At 33.3% G+C, this 18,596-nt stretch overlaps 1 protein-coding gene across 1 annotated transcript in view; it reads left to right on the forward strand.

The window, feature by feature from the left end:
- The window catches only part of LOC126810833 (small subunit processome component 20 homolog), a 45,421-nt gene extending 29,874 nt beyond the window's left edge, over positions 1 to 15,547 (forward strand). Inside the window, exons 52-63 of the mRNA XM_050536133.2 lie at positions 572 to 682; positions 837 to 986; positions 2,522 to 2,641; positions 3,033 to 3,095; positions 3,486 to 3,617; positions 4,181 to 4,310; positions 5,045 to 5,214; positions 8,481 to 8,552; positions 12,849 to 13,052; positions 13,294 to 13,411; positions 14,996 to 15,141; positions 15,339 to 15,547. Of these exons, the coding sequence (XP_050392090.2) occupies positions 572 to 682; positions 837 to 986; positions 2,522 to 2,641; positions 3,033 to 3,095; positions 3,486 to 3,617; positions 4,181 to 4,310; positions 5,045 to 5,214; positions 8,481 to 8,552; positions 12,849 to 13,052; positions 13,294 to 13,411; positions 14,996 to 15,141; positions 15,339 to 15,479 (1,557 nt within the window). The 3' untranslated portion in view covers positions 15,480 to 15,547. The remainder of the gene's footprint in view (positions 1 to 571; positions 683 to 836; positions 987 to 2,521; positions 2,642 to 3,032; positions 3,096 to 3,485; positions 3,618 to 4,180; positions 4,311 to 5,044; positions 5,215 to 8,480; positions 8,553 to 12,848; positions 13,053 to 13,293; positions 13,412 to 14,995; positions 15,142 to 15,338) is intronic.
- Positions 15,548 to 18,596: the final 3,049 nt, after the last annotated feature.

An 18,596-nucleotide genomic window follows, 5' to 3' on the forward strand; every position in this document is an offset into this window, starting at 1 on the left:
AAACAACGTGAGATGAATGAAGTGTTTATAAATGTGATGTTTATAAGAAGTTGTTTAGCCCAGTACAGCAGTAGTGATTCTTTAGACAAAATAAAAAAAACCCCAAAAAACCATCCTCCCGCATAAAATTTGTAGTAAGGATTATTTGAGAACCAGAATATTTTTTGTACTGCCTTAGATATATGTATAATTTGGTATTATAGTACTAGATATAATGAAGAGTTATGTAAGGTATGTATAATTGGGTTAGTGTACATTATTAACCTTTAAAATACAGATGTGACGTCATCCTTTGATGTTGGGGTACCATTATTTCAAATAATCGTACGGGCAATGGGCCAAGCGTAACTTGGTAAAATATTGAACTCGAGTGACGTATATCATTGCAAAGCACGTGCAAGTGTCTGTATTTTAAGTTGTTTAATGGTCTCGAGCTTAAGACATTGTGTAATATATTGTAAAAACATTCGGGCCTCACAGCCCTCATGTTGTTACAATATATTACTTAATGTCTCGCTCTCGACCATTAAACAATATGTATATTTATAATTAGTTGGGTTTATTTTTTCAGGCTATATTATCACGTAAGATAGATGTGGTTGAATTACATGATTTAATGAAGAAATTAGAGGATATTAGTATAACCAGTGAAATACCTAGTACTAGATTACAGAGTAGACAGGTAACATTATAAATAATATACAGGGATCTGTTTACATATTTATCACAAATAGATTAATTTTCACCATGTGTAAGTACCATAAATTGTGTTAATAATGTAATTTCCACAAATAAAATTGATTAAATTCATAACGTTTTTCTTTTCATGATTTCAGTTAGTTCTGCAGTATCTGTTAGACTACCCTCTAGGTAGAAACATCAATAATCATATCCAGTATTTTGTGGCACAGCTACAGTTTGACCGTGAATCTGGTAGAGAATCTGCTCTAGAAATGATAGCTACAATGATAGCTAAATTTCCACCGGTAAATTATTTTGCTCTTAATATTTTTAATTAAATGCAAAAAAAGGGAGCTGAAAAGACCATTAGGAGAGAAATAATATTCAAATTGTAATCAGAGCTGTTTCGCTCACCATTTATACTCCAATCCTTATAGGCCGTTCAAACACTTATATTTAAACTAGTTCAAAATCGCCTGGCATTTTAAGACAGGATATTGTATTGCTATTTTCACCTTGTGGGTTAAAGATTAGAGTTAATTAAGCATATGTCGTCATTTTGCCAGGAAGATAACTTACTGCTGTGCCCAAGGCAACCTGTAGTCAGCAATTTTAAGTTGATCATGTTCAGAAGAACAAGATAAGACAGCTTTTAAGAAAGCCGTTTGTAAATTAATTATTTAGCTTTTTATATAGCAAAAATCACTAGATTTAATTTAAATTTATATATATAGTTAAATCTCGACTTTTGTGCAAATTTTTCACTTTTAATATTTAAACTAAAAATACAACAAAAACTCAATATTTAACATAATATATATAAATATTTCTTGATTTGTCTCTATTTTCATATTTAACATTTAGCATTGAATATTAAGACCAATTGATGATATATAAATATTTAGCTAAATATTTAGTTAAATGTTTAAACATTTAGCTAAATATATATTTAGTTAAATGTTAAAATATTTAGTTAAACATTTATATATTTAGTTAAACATTTATATATTTAGCTAAATAATATATATTTAGCTAAATAATATATATTTAGCTAAATAATATATATTTAGCTAAATAATATATATTTAGCTAAATAATATATATTTAGCTAAATAATATATATTTAGCTAAATAATATATATTTAGCTAAATAATATATATTTAGCTAAATGTTTATATATTTAGTTAAATGTTTATATATTTAGCTAAATGTTTATATATTTAGCTAAATGTTTATATATTTAGCTAATTGTTTATATATTCAGCTAAATGTTTATATATTTAGCTAAATATTTAACTTTAGATTTTTCAGTGATTTAGTATTTAGCATTTATACCTACGAAAAACAGCACATTTAGCTATATATTTAACTAAGCGATGTGAAATCAAGATATAACATTTAAAGTTTTTCATAGACCAAAAACTCGACTTTTAGCTACAATATATTTTGATATTTACATATATGCCATTTTTGTTCTAATATTTATCTAAATATATATATTCGGAGATAAATCTAATGTTTTTTGCTATAAATAAATTTAAATAATTATTTTACAAACGGCGCCCCGTATTCTCGAAGACAGTTACAAAGCTGGAGTTTTTAAACTGGTTTATTTGCCCCGCCTTTCCATTTTAAGCCAGTTTAACTTGCCATTAGATTGAATGTTGTATGGAATGAATAATGATTATTGTCTTGGCTTTCATTTTACTTATTCTGGTTGATTCTTTGGGACTAACAAGGTAATTCTTGTATAAAAGCATTTTAGGACCACAACAGGCTTTAGTTTATCCATGACAGCTGGAGCCAAACAAAATAGTTATAATGTCATTATAATTTCAGAAACTGCTATGCTTTCATGCTGGAATGTTTTTTGTCCCAATGGCAGCTACTATGGTAAATGATGATTCTGAAAAATGCAGGAAGTTAACTGCTATTTGTCTAAAGGCTTTATTGGAAAAGGTATGATATTAGTTTATCAAATTTTGCAAGCATACCGGCAATATATTACCATTTTTATCACTTTTGTATTTGATATTTTCAGGTGCAATTTTACAAGCGTTGATCTATCTAAATAATTTGAATTATGTATCAAAGACCAGTATGTAAATCCATCTCAAATTATTTTTGAAAGGAATGGTTTATAATTAGTTAGGATAATTGTGCTTACTTTGTGCATAATCAATAATATATAAGATGTTCTTGTATTAATTTTTATTTGACATTTGTAGAAACAAGAAAAGTACATATATGATTTTGATTTATTGTAAACAATCAAGGTGAAAAGGTAATTTACTTCAGTGAATATCTACAACTGTACCAAACTAAGAAGATGTGTATTTTATGTTTATAGGTAGAACTAAAGAAGAAGAATGAGCTGTTTTCTATAACTATGACCTGGTTAAAAGATAATAAGGTAAATCTGTTTTTTAACTTACAGATTCAAGACACTTCTCTTTTACCTAGAAAATAAACATACTTACAGTTGGGTGTTTTGGATAAACATTCCTGGAAAACCATTTTATAGTCAATCAAAACACATCAATTTGAAAATTCTTTTTTTTACTATCCTGCGAAGTCCTAGAGAGAGATCAACACAAACTAGGTCATTTTAGGATTAAACCTGAAGAGCAGAACTAATACTGTTATAAGTGAAGACCTGGGACTTTACAGCGCCACGAAAGCTTAAATTGTAATATAGAGTTGTGTCCCTTCATTCATACATTCTCTTTTATTGTGTGCCCATTGTCCTGTGGAGTGATGTGGGTTTGTTGTATTATTCTTCTACCTGTTATACATTTTCTAGGTTCAACATAGGTCTTTGGCTGCTCAACTGTTGGGCTTATTTGTAGAAATAGAAGGTGAGGGATTTGATAGCAGATTAACAGAAGTTCTACCTTTAATAAAACAACAAATAGATCCTACTAGATATGAAGAGGTTAGATTTATATTGTGTATAAGCATATGAAATGAAATGATATGGGGTTTAACTTCAATTATTCTGCGGCCACTGGACTAATGAAGACAGGCATACACCATGCAGTGTGCTATGAGGGGAATTTTGTCTGGACAGCGGCGCTACGGCCTACCCTTACATCGAATTACAATTGTCAAGGGTTCTTTTACGTGCATACCAATGTGTACACAGGCCCTCCGTCTTACACAAATGACAAGGGGGAACCACAATGGAAAATCCTCATGAACTTTCTCGGCCAACACCTGGATCGAACACAGGACCTCCATGTTAGCAAAGCGTCTTACTCACTGAGCCACCATGGCTCCTATAATCCTATGGATTTTAAGATATTTCATATATGACCAGATTTGTATGAACTGCCGTATATACAATCATTCTGATAAGAATCCATATATTTATCTGTTTTTCGATACAGTTATCTTAATCCTGTCTATTTGTCCTGTATATATTTGAAAATGTTAAACTGTCACTATGAATGTATTTAAACAATTTGTATTATAAGAAATACCTTTTTTAATGTTTAGGTTGGTGAAAGTGTAAATAAAGATGTGGACAGTTCACTATATAGACTATTAAATACATTAGCTAAAATTATTAAAGTCTGTCCTATATTACGAGATAAAACCTGGCAGGATGATATGAATACAATTTGGGGTGAGTTTAGAATTGATTTCTTTAGATAAAAGCAAAAGCTTATGCTTTTGTTGCTGAAAATGTTAGAGCAGATCATACTCAAGAACTGATGTAGTTATGAATTCTTATTTTGTACGCTATGATGCTGAAATCATGTGGATTACAATGATAAGACCTCTTTGATTTGGCTTGTGAAGTGGTTATCTGTCCACATTTAAAGATGCATTATGAAAGATTTAAATACAGAGCTGGCCGTTCTTGCTATAATAGTTCAAAAATAGATAATGCAAAATGAATATATTGAAAATTTCATTCAAATTACTTTATTCTGAGCCAAGTTATAACTGATTGGAGTTTTAACAATAATTGATTGTTTATTATTGTAACAATGGTACTTATTATTCGAAACTTAGCCTCGCTTCTCCATTTTTAGATTAAACCATTAAATGGCCAAAAGATTATAATCTATTTAAAATTGGAAGCCAACTGATGACCTAGAGAGTTGATTATGGTCTTGTCATGTTTATAAATGTTTTAATAATAGTTTATATATAACAATTGAAACCAAAATAAAGACCCACAATAGGCAAATATAGCTCTTCCATAATGCATCTTTAAATATTAGGTCCACAGATAGAACCAATTGGTAAACTATCTGACTTTCGCTTAGTATTTCCAAATGAAAATTAATTGTTTAGATATTGTCCCATCCTTAATGGAAATAAACATCAAATTTGTTTTAAATCTTGTTTCAGAACATGTAGAGAATCATTTAGAACATCCTCATAATTGGGTTCGTTTGATAGCAGCCCAACTATATGGGTTATTATTTGGTGCATGGACTCCTCAAGAAATATCTGATTTTGTAGATAAACCTGATGGCAAGGAAACCGATCATTATTTTTCCTTTGATACAGAAAATAAGGTGAGGAATACATGAAATAAATTGGTTAAATGCCAAAGTTGAAAGTCACTAAATATTATAGTTCGTTTATGGCTTACAATGTCTGTGTGTATGTCTTCTAGGTGTCTAGTTAATTGTTATGTATGGTGGGGTCCTGTTAAAATTGATAAATGCCAGCATTAAAATCTTTATAATAGTTTCTGGCCTGGAAAAAAGGATTTTACATCTACCTGTCAAGGTGTTGGGTGCAGTTTAAGTTTTACCAACATTATGATAGAATGACTATGAAAGCTTGCCTTTGTGTCTGACAATGTCAGTTAGAGTTGCCATTATTTTAAGCGAATTTGTTTTTACAGTAAATCTGTATATTCTCAGATGAGCTCCTTAACAATATTAGGCCACACAAAATAAATGTCTTGTTTCTCGGGCAACTGACAGCTGAAACTGTAGGGAGGGAGGGCGGTTTCTTTTTTTTTTTTAACTCATTGATGGTGCAAAATAAAATTTGGCTATTGCTGAAAATTGTTGGGGCGGGAGGGCGGTCTTTCTTTTTTTTTTTTTTTAAATGAGAAAGTCATTACTTGTTTATGTTTTTGCTTTCCGTTATATTCAACTTTATTGTACATACTTAAAACATAAACCCAAAATCAAGTCTACTAAAACACTGAGACTGAACACTGACTGAAAGGAAAATAATTTTCCATATTTAATTCACATAATTGAAATTGGTTTAAAATAAAATTCCATACGACTATGTAATAGCCCTCCATAAAGACAACAATATTTTTAAAAACTAAGCCTCTTTCACCAGGTGTATCAAAAATAATAATCATGGTAAACAGTATTTAAAACTAAATCTAGTATCGCCGGTTTATTTATAATTATTTACCGAATTCCAACCAATGCATGTCACACCGTGTCATCGGTATTGGAGATTGCCGGAAATACTGTTTCTTGGGATATTCGGTGTGTTTCTCAGGATATTCGGTGTTCTATCCGGTGTTTATATTGAATGACTATTTAAATCTAACTAACAACTGGTCAGTAAAACCATCAAATCGGTAATCCAATTATTATTTTCCGGATTATCGAAACTACCGTAAATGTGCTAATAATGACCCAGATTCTAAGGTATGCATTATGACGACTATCGTCATCGTATCGTATTCTTAGCTATAATTAATTAACCTGTTCTACGGTTCATTATTTTATCAATAGGATTTTCCAAACAAGGACCGACTGAAGCCGGCAATAATGAGCCGATTACGATCGAATGATTGAAATATTGTCGCCAATGACTTTTAACACGAATCAAATTCTAGTTTATCAGGGGAGGTAATTAATATCACGTGATACAAAATGGAGGTTCTTTCGATATCAATAAAAAAGGCAAATCTGCCAAACTTCGCCATTGTTCGGATAAAAAAGACAGCATGTTCATCTGAATCAGTTTTAATACATTTGAATAGATATACATGTATGGCGGATGTAGGTACATGCGGGATATTTTTTTTACGACTTGCTTGTCGATGTGCGGGCGGGCGTTACATACCGGTATTTATTTTTTTTCATCAAGACTAATAAATAGACTGCACGCGCAACCAATTTTGCGTGCGGGCGGTGTCCGAGAAACAAGTTATTTTATTTGTGTTGCCTTAGGTTAGATCTAACACTCTAACAGATTGAGTTTGATGATGATTAGGCCACACAAAATAAATGTCTTGTTTCTCGGGCAACTGACAGCTGAAACTGTAGGGGGGGAGGGCGGTTTCTTTTTTTTTTACCCCATTGCTGGCTAGAGGATGGTGCAAAATAAAATTTGGCTATTGTTGAAAATTGTTGGGGCGGGAGGGCGGCCTTGTATTTTTTATTTTTTTTTTAATGAGAAAGTCATTACTTGTCTACGGTTTTGCTTTCAGTTATATATTGTACATACTTAGAAAATAAACCCAAAAATCAAGTCTACTCAAACACTGAACACTGACTGAAAGGAAAATAATTTTCCATATTTAATTCACGTAATGTAGCTTACTAATGGTAATGGTGACAAACATAATTGAAATTGGTTTAAAATAAAATTCCGTACGACTATTAATAGCCGTCCATTATAACGACAATATTTTAAAGAGTAACCCTCTGTCAGCATGTGTATCAAAAATAATCATCACGGTAAACGACACTTAGAACTAAATCTAGTATCGCTGGTTTATAATTATCGACCTAATTCCAACCAATGCATGTCACGTGTCATCGGGATTCGGGAAATGACTGTTTCTTAGGATATTCGGTGTGTTTCTCATGATGTTCGGTGTTCTATCTGGGGTTTATATAGAATGACTATTTAAATTTAACTAACAACTGGTCAGTAAAACCATCAAATGTGTAATCCAATTATTATTTTCCGGATTATCAAAACTACCATTAAATGTGCTAATGACCCAAATTCTGACTGAGGTATGGTGACTATCATCGTGTCGTATTCGTAGCCACAAGTAATAATTAACCTGTTCTACGATTCATTGTTTTATCAGTAGGATTTTTCAAACATGGACCGACTGAAGCCAGCAATAATGAGCCGATTAATATCGAATGATTGAAATACATTGCATTGTTGTCGATGACTTTCGGTGTTGAACACGAATCAAATTCTAGTTCACCAGGGGAGGTAATTAAAATCATGTGATACAAAAATGGAGGTTCTTTCGATATCAATAAAAAAGACCAGTAAATGAGCATTTACATCTGGATCAGTTTAATACATTTGAATGGATATACACGTATGACGCATGTAGGTACATGCGGCATATTCTTTTTATGACTTGCTTATCGATGTTCGGGCGGGCGTTACATATTTTTTATTTTTCATCAAGACTAATAAATAGGCCGCACGCGCAACCAATTTTGCGTGCGGGCGGTGCCCGAGAAACAACTTATTTTATTTGTGTTGCGTCTGCTTAGGGTTAGCAGCTGTCTGGTCATCACACCTTTTGGACATAGTAACTCTGCTTTTAATGGACATAAACTGTTTAAACCTCTTGTAGATGTTTATTAAGTGAATGTCTTATTTGGTTGGTGATGAGAATTTTTTGTTTAGGCAAGCAGAGATAAGCAATTATATTTGTAGATGTTTTGGAACACAATAACGTTGATTCTAATTGGGTAATTACATTTCTAGTTTCTACTGATAAGTAATTGATTACTTATCTTTTTATAGGATCACCGGGAGAGTGGAGTTTAAATGTTTTAAGATGAAGTAATATTGATAAAATGTTTTGGTTGTTTTTCAGTTAATTAATCTAGTGTGTTTGTTCTGTAATCAAATGAGATCAGAATATTTAGATGATGATCTTATCACACAGGTATAGTTACTCTTATAATTAAACTATAACTTATTATATATTTATTAAAACTTCCTTCAGATCATAATTACAAATTATTTCGCTTCTAAAATTACATTTTCTACACCTCTACTTGTATAAGAAACTATATAAATTAAGATTTCCCATTTTTCATGGGTGGTGCCTGCAGACAAGGAAAAACTGTGTATAGTTGTTTGTCTAAGGCAGACAAGAGAGAGAGAGAAATGGTGTTTAACGTCCATTGACACAAACTAGGTCATTTTGGGACTAACATATGGTTTAATTTTATTTCAATAATTCGCTTGCGCATAGGGGTCTTTAGCAGTGGGAGGAAACCGGAGGACCCGGAGAAAACCCACGAGGTTGGACAGGCGACCCAACTCCTTGTCACGTACAACCGGGGATTCGAAACCATGCCAGTTGACTCAATGACAGGCCTTATGATACAGCACGCACGTGCTAACCATTCGACCATCCAACCCCCCTTAAAGCAGACAAACAAACAGGGTCATCTTGTGTATATATTGAAGTACATGTAAAAGAATTCTTGGCAGTTTGAATTTGAAGAAGAGTTTGGAGAAACACCGCTCTCCTACTTTGTACTACTCGCGTAACCATAGATAATATCACCATACTTCATAGTATCAAAACGAGTGTATGAAACCCTATTCTTATCACTTTTCCGGCGTGGTTCCCCTTGTCAGTGGTGCAGGAGTGAGGGCCTAACAAAGACAGCTGTCTAGTCATTCGGATGGGACAAAAAACCGAAGTCCCGTGTATACATTGACATGCATGTAAAGATCCCTGGACAGTTGGAATTTGATATAAGAGTAAGCCATTGTGTTGCTGCCCAGGCAAAATTTCTCTCATAGCACACTGGGTCAATTCAAGTCCTGGGTTAAGGTGGTGTAGTGTCTAACACCAGTTAGATCAGTGTACCACTGGTGTAACGCCGTGCTAACTCAACCTCAGACCCCCTCTATATTTGAAATCAATCTGAGTTAAGGTCTGTGGTGTTGAGGTTGTGTTAAACATGGATATATTTACACAACATAAACATCAGTGTCATATCTGTGTTACCCCAACACTAACTGATACCTGGCCCCCTCAGTTTGTCTATATTTTCAGTATCAGTATCTCGATTTAAGAAACAAATTTACATGGAAAAAATATAAAGACAAGGAGCTTTATGCAATATTATTTCTAATTACATAAAAAAATGTTAAATTATAATAACTTGATAAAAGTTATTATCTTTTTAAAAATAACTCTAACACTAACCTCTAGGGGTTAAAAAAAATCTCAGTTCAAGTCATTTATTACAACACTGGTGTGAAACAACATACGGCAAGAAGGGAATTTCTTTTAAGACTTTTAGATTTAGTTTTAAGGCTTAAAATGATTTTTTTACCCATATATAGCCAAATCGTAAGACAAAGAAATGTTGATTGCAAGCCTGCTGATTTACGAGAAATTTCAGATAGGAAATTTCAACTGAATAATGATCAAATGAGACTACAAAAATTCTACATAGATCCTAGTTACTTAATTTCATAAAAGCGGTTAGTTTTCCTCAATTGCCTTTCTTTTGCTGTTTTTTTATAATCCCACATTTTCATGTGGATGTATTATGCCATCGCCCCTGGACGTCCGTCCGTCCACAATTTGTGGGGGGGTTGGATGGCTGAATGGTTAGCATGTGCACGCTGTATCATAAAGTCTGTCATTGAGTCAACTGGTGTGGTTTCGAATCCCTGGTTGTAGGTGACAAGGAGTAGGGTCACCTGTCCAACCTCGTGGGTTTTCTCCAGGTCCTCCGGTTTCCTCCCACTGCTAAAGACCCCTACGCACAAGCGAATTATTGAAATAAAATTAAACCATATGTTAGTCCCGAAATGACCTAGTTTGTGTCGTGTGGACGTTAAACCCCATTTCTCTCTCTTTCTCCCACAATTTGTTTGTGGAAACTCAACAGGTCACAATTTTTATCCGATTTTGACGATATAGGTCTGTCTCCCTAGGCTCTCGGTTCCTGTCGATATTGGCATATATCGGACCATAACTTCCTGGATTATGGCTCCTGATTGTAAGAAAAATCACGTTTTTAGCTCATGGACTCTCTAGGTCACAATTTTTGCCCAATATTTTAAAAAATGTATAAATTGATCACCGTTACATCCTCATGAGGGTTTAGTTCCAATTTAGTGAAAATCGGACCAAAACTGTCGGATAAAATGTCCGCTCCTCGTATGCAAATAATGTAAAAAATATGGCATATCAAGGTTGTGGACTTTCTAGAGGCCACAATGTTTATCCGATTATGATGAAACCTTAAATTTATGTTTATATCACAAGGATCTTTGTTCCTGTTGATAATCGCACATATCTGAATATAACTTCCTAGATTATGGCCACTGATTGTGGACCCCCAAGAAGTCACAATTTGTATTCAATAAATAAATATTAATGAAGGTTGAGTTCGAATTTCATAATAAATCTGACTGAAACTGCCAGACAAATGGCCGCTCCTTGTACACAAGGTTGTGGAATTTGATGACATTTGAAAGGTGAGTTTATAATCTAAAGATTGTGGTTCCTTTTGATATTTTCGCATATCAGACCGTAACTTCCTGGATTATGGCCCCTGTTTGTACGAAAACCACTTTTTTAGCTTGTGGACTCTCTAGGTCATAATTTTTATCCAATTTTAAAAAAAAAACATATAAATTGATCACCGTTGCACCCTCATGACTGTTGAGTTCCAACTTCGTGAAAATCGGATCAGAACTGCCAGACAAAATAGCCGCTCTTTGTATGCAAATTGTGTAAAAGTATGTAATACGAAGGTTGTGGACACTCTAGAGGTCCCAATTTGTATCTGATTTTGATGAAACTTAAAATATGTGTTTATGTTCTCAGTCTCTGTTGATATTTGCTGATTTCAGACCATAACGAAAAGTGACTTTTGTTTTTAGCTTGTTCTCTATCCATCTCGTGCAAAAGGTGGGCGGGCGTATCTTGCCTGGCAACTGCTGATTTTTTTTAGTTGGCCAGCTCATGCAAATAACAGAAGACAAAAACACAGTGCAACATTTAAAGATAACACTAGTGTTTTAGGTGTTTTTTTTTTATTTTCCACCAGTGTTAACACTGGTATTAACCTAGTTTAGACACTGGTGTTAACCTAGTTTAGACACTGGTGTAAACACTAGTGCTACATCGAGTCGCTCAGGTTAAGGCCCAAAACACAACACCAGTTATACACCACTACAACACAACCTTAACACAAGTGTAACCCGGGACTTGAATTGACCCACTGTATGGCATATGCTCGTCGTGATTAGCCCAGTCGGAGCAGAACAGTAGGACGTTAAACCCCATTTCATTGTTTGATTATAAGTTGGTTTTGAACCTATATGAGTATAATGCTGTATAAAAATTATTGTAATATTTATAGAGATTGTAAAAATATGATTGATGTCACATAAACTACAATGATACGCTTCAAGTGAAATACAACAACTCATTATAATGCTATATAAGAATTATTGTAATATTTATACAGATTGTAAAAATATGATTGATGCCACATAAGCTACAATGATACGCTTCAAGTGAAATACAACAACTCATTGACTTGTCTTTTAGCCGTAAGACTACATGAATTATTTAGCAGTTTTTAAATGTCAATAATGACATTAAATGAAATGCTTCTAGTTCTATATAGTTTTCTTCCTTAAATGTTGTAAAACTAAATTTTAAAACTATCAGCTATGTGATCCAGCCACAGGACATCGCTCTTAAAGGTGAGACCATAAGAAGTGTTGTACAAAGTGTTTTGGAAGAGTAAGCATACACTATATAGGATGTCATGCATGATTAAATGAAATGCTTCTAGTTTCTTCCTTAAATGTTGTGAAACAAGCTAATGTTAAAACATTGGTATATTATATTGCAATTAAATGCCAACATTTGAGAACATTTTAGCCCATTCATCTAAACTTATATTATTCAAATTAGTTTTGTGTTTTAATCAACAGTACAGTACAACTGCCCAAAAAAACACATATATTCCAAAATAGCAAAAGTCTTGGCAAAGCTCTCTACAGCGACAAAAATATGATATTACGTACAAAAATTTAATACAGATTTTAAAACTGTCAGCTAAGTGATCTAGCGACATGACATCGCTCTCAAAGATGAGCCCATAAGAATTGGTACCAAGTGTTTTGGAAGAGTAAGCATATACCCATTAATAAGAAGTTGACTGTTGAGTTAATTTTTTGTCTTCTGCAGATCAGTAAGAATATGTTATATATGGGCAAAATATTTAAGTTGATATCAAGATCGGAGCCTGTCAAGGATGATAAAGATGATATAGAAGAAGCAGCAGAAAATGAAGGAGATGATCCGTCTTTAACATTATCCTGGCTGGTAGCTAAAATGATCAATGAAGCTAATGAGGAAATAGTAGCCAAGTTTAGTAAAGATACTATAAAGGTATGGTTAAACAGGTCAAAGGTTTTTATGATCAATTTCAATAAATCACCATTATATTTACAGTATATCATTAATTTGGAATAAATAACCATTCTTTAACTATATTTATGGTGAATCTCCTGTAACTTATAAATAGACATGTATTGTGCCGAAATCAATCTCCTCATCATCTTAATTTGTTTTTATTTCATTCATGCTTTTCTGTTATTTTTATAAAAAAAATGTTTTATTTTATGTTTAGAGAAATGGTGTTATTAAATGGATAGCAGCATTAAGTTTAGAACTTGAATCTGATCAATTATCAGCCATTTTACCAATAATCATGCCATTATTACAGCGGGAATCAGTATCTGGTTTAGGTAGGTGCTACTGTAGATGTGCGTATACATGTTATACTGTGGCCCCTGATTGTTTGTGCTAATAGCTACATGTGAGGAAAATGTAGATTAAACAAATGTAATTTTCCTGTGAAATGTGACACTTTTCCATTACAGTCCTGATGACAAACCTCTTACAGTTTTTATATTTATTGCAAGTAAAACAATTTTTATATGCCCACATTGAAATGTGACACTTTTCCGTTACAGTCCTGATGACAAACCTCTAGCAGTTTTTATGCGCCCACATTGAAATGTGGTTGTATATTGTCATCACCCCTGTCCGGCGTCCACAATTGCTTATCAACTATTTTCGATAATTACTGATGGAGATATAACTCTTGATCGCTTTGAAAAAATCTTGTAGAAGCCCTTGAGGCTAAGGTGAATATCTGATTGACTTTAAACTTATACAGTGTTTAAAGTCATGAGACAAAGAATCCTATTCATTTTCAATGATTTCTGATAATTACTGTCAGAGTTATGGTCCTTGATCACTTCGAAAAATCTTATAGACGCTCTCGAGGGTTAAGTTAATATAAATTGTTTAAGGCCATGTGACAAACAATCGAAACAAATTCTAATGTTTTCTGATAATTACTTCATAGGTTATTACTCATAATCAGATTTTCATGTGTTGTAAATGTTCTCATCACTGACAAATGAAAAATATGAGACAACACTTGTTGACTGCCCACACGACTTAGCTGCTGTTGTCATATGTTTCATTGCCTTGCAACCTATCTTGATACAAATATGTATCATCAGTTAGTCAGATGTCCCCAGGATATTTTCTTTAGATTCAAGATACTATTGAAATACTCATATATCTTTTTCTTAAAAGCATCTTTTGTTTGTTGAGGTGTAAAAAAAAAATCATTTTTGATTTAGTTTGAAATTCGTACATATAAGAAGCACATTTTGTTTGGTGAGATTGTACATATGAACAAAAAAAGTCTTATCACTTGAGACATAATGATTGATATCAGATGATATTGTAACAATAGTTTTCAATATCAGTTTGCATGTAGTTCATCTTCATTTTTTGATGCATTACATTTTTCTTATCTTGTATGTGAATTTAAATGCAGAATAAATACAGTTGTGTAAATATATTGATTATAAGATGGGAAAAGCCCCGGGGAAGAACGATCTAAGTCACTTTTTCAAGTTAATGGCGCCATCTGGTAGCAAATCGTATAAGCTTTCTGTGGAACAATCAATTTCAGGTAAAAACGATTGGAGTCACATCGAACCAAGGCCCTTCTGAAATGGTCTCCTGGACAAATATGTCCATCGTACCCTTTATTTGACCTTAATTTGGCTGAAAAGTGGAAGTCAGTTGTTGTACTGGTAATGAAATGATGATTCGTATTAAACATCATTTGAAGTTGTAATTAAACCCATTTATTGTTCTGTTCGCGTCAAGCATTCTCGTCTAAAAGTCTGTTTTGCCTTTTGTGCGAAAAGACAAAAAATGTGACTTAGATCGTTCTTCACCTGGACTCTTCGTGTATTATAATTAGACAATATTATGGTATTAATATTATTGTGATTTGTTTATAGATGTAGAATTAAAGCAACTAGCAGATGAAGTTTTAAACATGATAAAGAAAAAGATACCGATTGAAACATTTTCAAAAGTTTATGCCGCTATACAAAACATGAGAACAGAACGACGAGTTGAGAGAAAGCGCAAGAGAGCTGTTCAGGTGAATTTCGTTGTTATTAATGGAATAAACTATAAGATATAAGATTGTTTAACACTATTTTAACTTGGAATTATCCATACTTTTAACATACCAGGTTAGATTATTGGGAGTTGTGGTTAATGTCCTATTACTAATCATGTATTATCACTAAAATTCATTCATAATTAAATATTTTTTTTTCAATTGTTTTTTTTTAGATGATAACAAATCCAGCTTTTGCGACATCTAAAAAGATTAGAAAAAATGTGGACAGAAAGAAAGCTAAAAAACGCCAACATACTGACAGTATATATAATAGTTTTAAATTACCTAAAAATAAAAAATCCAAGAGAAAATGAGTATGCAATAACATTAAAATGTGATCTGTAAAATAACTGGTAGAAAAGAACACTGCAGTTGGTATCAATGGCTGTTATCTCTCACAACCTTGCAATTAATAGGTTTGATTGAATGTACAGTGTACTAATAAATATTGGTATATGTGGAGGAATAGTATGTAACAAATTGATTTCCTCTGATGATGATCAAGCGAGTTGAAGAGATATATACTGAAACACAATGAAAATGCACCTCTGATCTGACTGCAAGTGCTGATGAGACATAATGTAGCTGAAATGTGATTTCCATCTTTCCCATTCTGTCGGATTTAATTTTTTGCTGCGTTTGAGAGAATTGATCTGTTTACGCGATTGTGAAAACATCATTCTAATGAATTATGGTCCTCATGAAACCAGACTACATAAAACAAAAACTCCTTTGTTCTAAACAAATGAATTTTAGATGCATTGTGCTATATCCCGTAAGACATTAGTATAAAAGAAATTTCCTAAGATTCTTGAGGAAGACAATATTCAAACAAAAATGCGTTCATCTACTTTATCAAGTAGAATATAATTAAATGTATATTTTCTATTTAGAAATTATGTATTCATTTAGAATATACTCATATAATTTCTTTGATGTAATAATTGTATCTGAAGCTATTATACATCTAAATTTAAACAAAATATTGAAGTAGTGTGTTTTTAATTGACTGTGGTAAAGTCAGTTTGGTACATGTAATTATTTGTATGTATATACCAGCATAGTTCTATGATATCAGGAACAACAGGTCTTGTATTGACTCTGAAGATGAATTCTTTTAGGGTATGTTTGATTGAAGCCAAACTGGTGGATCTTAAGATTCATATTTAATTCAGCTTCTATTTTCTTATACCCCACATTTTCATGAGACCATATATATTGTCGTTGCCCCTGTCTGTTCGTCCGTTCACATTTTTAGCTTGTGGACCGGCTAGAAGTCACAATTTGTATTTGATTTTAAAAACCGTTTAAATCGCTACACATCAATGAAGGTTGAGTTTGAATTTCTTAAAAATCTGACTGAAACTGCTGGACAAAATGGCTGCTCCTTGTAGGCAATTAGTGTAAAAGTATGTAATACCAAGGTTGTGAACACCCCCCCCAGAAGTCACAATTTTTATCCAATTTTGATGAAACTTGAAATGTATGTTTATAATCCAAAGATCGCGGTTCCTGTTGATATTTGCGTATATCGAATTGTAACTTCCTGGATTATGGTCCCTGATTGTACGAAAAATCATGTTGTGGACTCTCTAGAAGTCACAATTGTTATCAGATTTTGATGAAACTTAAAATATATGTTTATGTCCCAAAGATCTTGGTTCCTCTCGCTATTTGCGCATATCAGCCCATAACTTCCTGGATTACGACCCCTGTAGAGTGACCACAAACCAATTGTGGATGGACAGGCGTCCGGACGGACAGGGGTGATGACATTATACAGTGGACGTATAAAAACACCCATCCATTACCATCCTGAACAGGTTACAGCATTTTAGGCTTTAATGGTGTTGTCAATAACCCTTACAAACTTGAGGAAACAGTCGGAAATACTGTGGGGATTGAGTTTACCATCCCACATTTCTTAACCAACATGCACAGAAAGGGAACAGGACCTCAGTTTTTAGTCCCATCCTAACAACTAGACGGGGAAATGATGCTGCAAAATTTGGATGACATTCTCTGTCATTACCTGAATCAAACCCGTGATCTCCAGGTTAGTGAGCCAGTGCCTTACTCAGTGAGCCTCCGTGGCTCCCTATCACGGCCATCAATCCAAACGGTTTATGCTTGCGTTCAGACATTACCGGTGTATTTATTTCGTGCCCATTCAATAGAAAAGTATCGGGATAAATGTTCAAAAGCATGAAAAATTTATGTCATTTTCCAGACGGCCGTCTAATTTCATATATATACCGATAGAAACTGCTTTAAGTTCAAGTTTTAGATCCATTCAATAAATCCGATTTCCAGACAACAATACAGAACAAGTAAGCAGATACATTATAGATGAAATACAGGATGTTCAGACATGCCACCAAATTCTCATCATTGCATTAACATGATAACTATATGGGCGGTGTCTGGTTGTATAGGTATTAATGGTATTAGTTCATGTAGAAATCTTATAAAACATACATGTAAGTCAATTCATTACATTCTCGAAATCTAATCTCTTGTCTACATTTATCACATTATTACAACAGTAACACACGTATCTTTTTTCTATATTCGCTTTGAATCTGTATTAAAGTTGAACTTGACTTTTGTCTTGAAGATGGTTCATCTCGTCTTGGCCTCTCAGTTATCCAACAGTAGGGGACAAAGGGGAAGACCTACTAGATGAGCTTACCTATAGGATTCAGTCACAAATAAAATGGCATAGCATTGACGTTTGGCACCGGTTCTATGAGATACATGAACGCATAAACAAAGATATTATGTTAAATTGTAGTCCGTTTTCTGGTGTTGTAATATATATCAATGCATATTATGCTGTACGTGCATATTAATTGACGTCACTATCTTTAGCATTATTATACCTATGTATCTCCTTCTGTAAAGTGTAATTTTCAAAACAAGCAGATATGCCTTTGTAATTGTTCCAGACACACGTGGGATACATTAGTCCATTCCACAAAAGAATTGTGACTGCGTTCTTTACCCAGGTGTGAAAATAGCACGTGTGAGTGAGCGCCACTTGAAGCAACCTTTAATGTCAATTGTTATGTACACAGGGGCAGTCTTCAGTTTCTTTCATGTTGTTGCTCGAGGAATCCCTACTAAGTACAACATTTTGTTTGCTAACCGTTAATATTTCATATTGCTGTTATTATTGTAAATGATTTCTTTGATTCTTACAAGCCGATCATGTGTCGGGTCTCTAAAACCAGAACTGTACTGCTAAACCCAAGCCAAGACTATACTTTTCCGGGTGAGACGTCAATTCAACTCCAACACCAAGTGTTGAAAGAATAGCTAAAATAAAGATAAGATGTTAAAAGCATAAATTTAAAAAAAAACAAAAATGCCATGCATGTACATATGTGGGGCTATTGCTTTTAACGTCTGGCAAATGTTTCCAGTAGTCC

Source organism: Patella vulgata, chromosome 2, assembly GCF_932274485.2.
Source record: "Patella vulgata chromosome 2, xgPatVulg1.2, whole genome shotgun sequence".
Classification (NCBI taxonomy): domain Eukaryota; kingdom Metazoa; phylum Mollusca; class Gastropoda; family Patellidae; genus Patella; species Patella vulgata.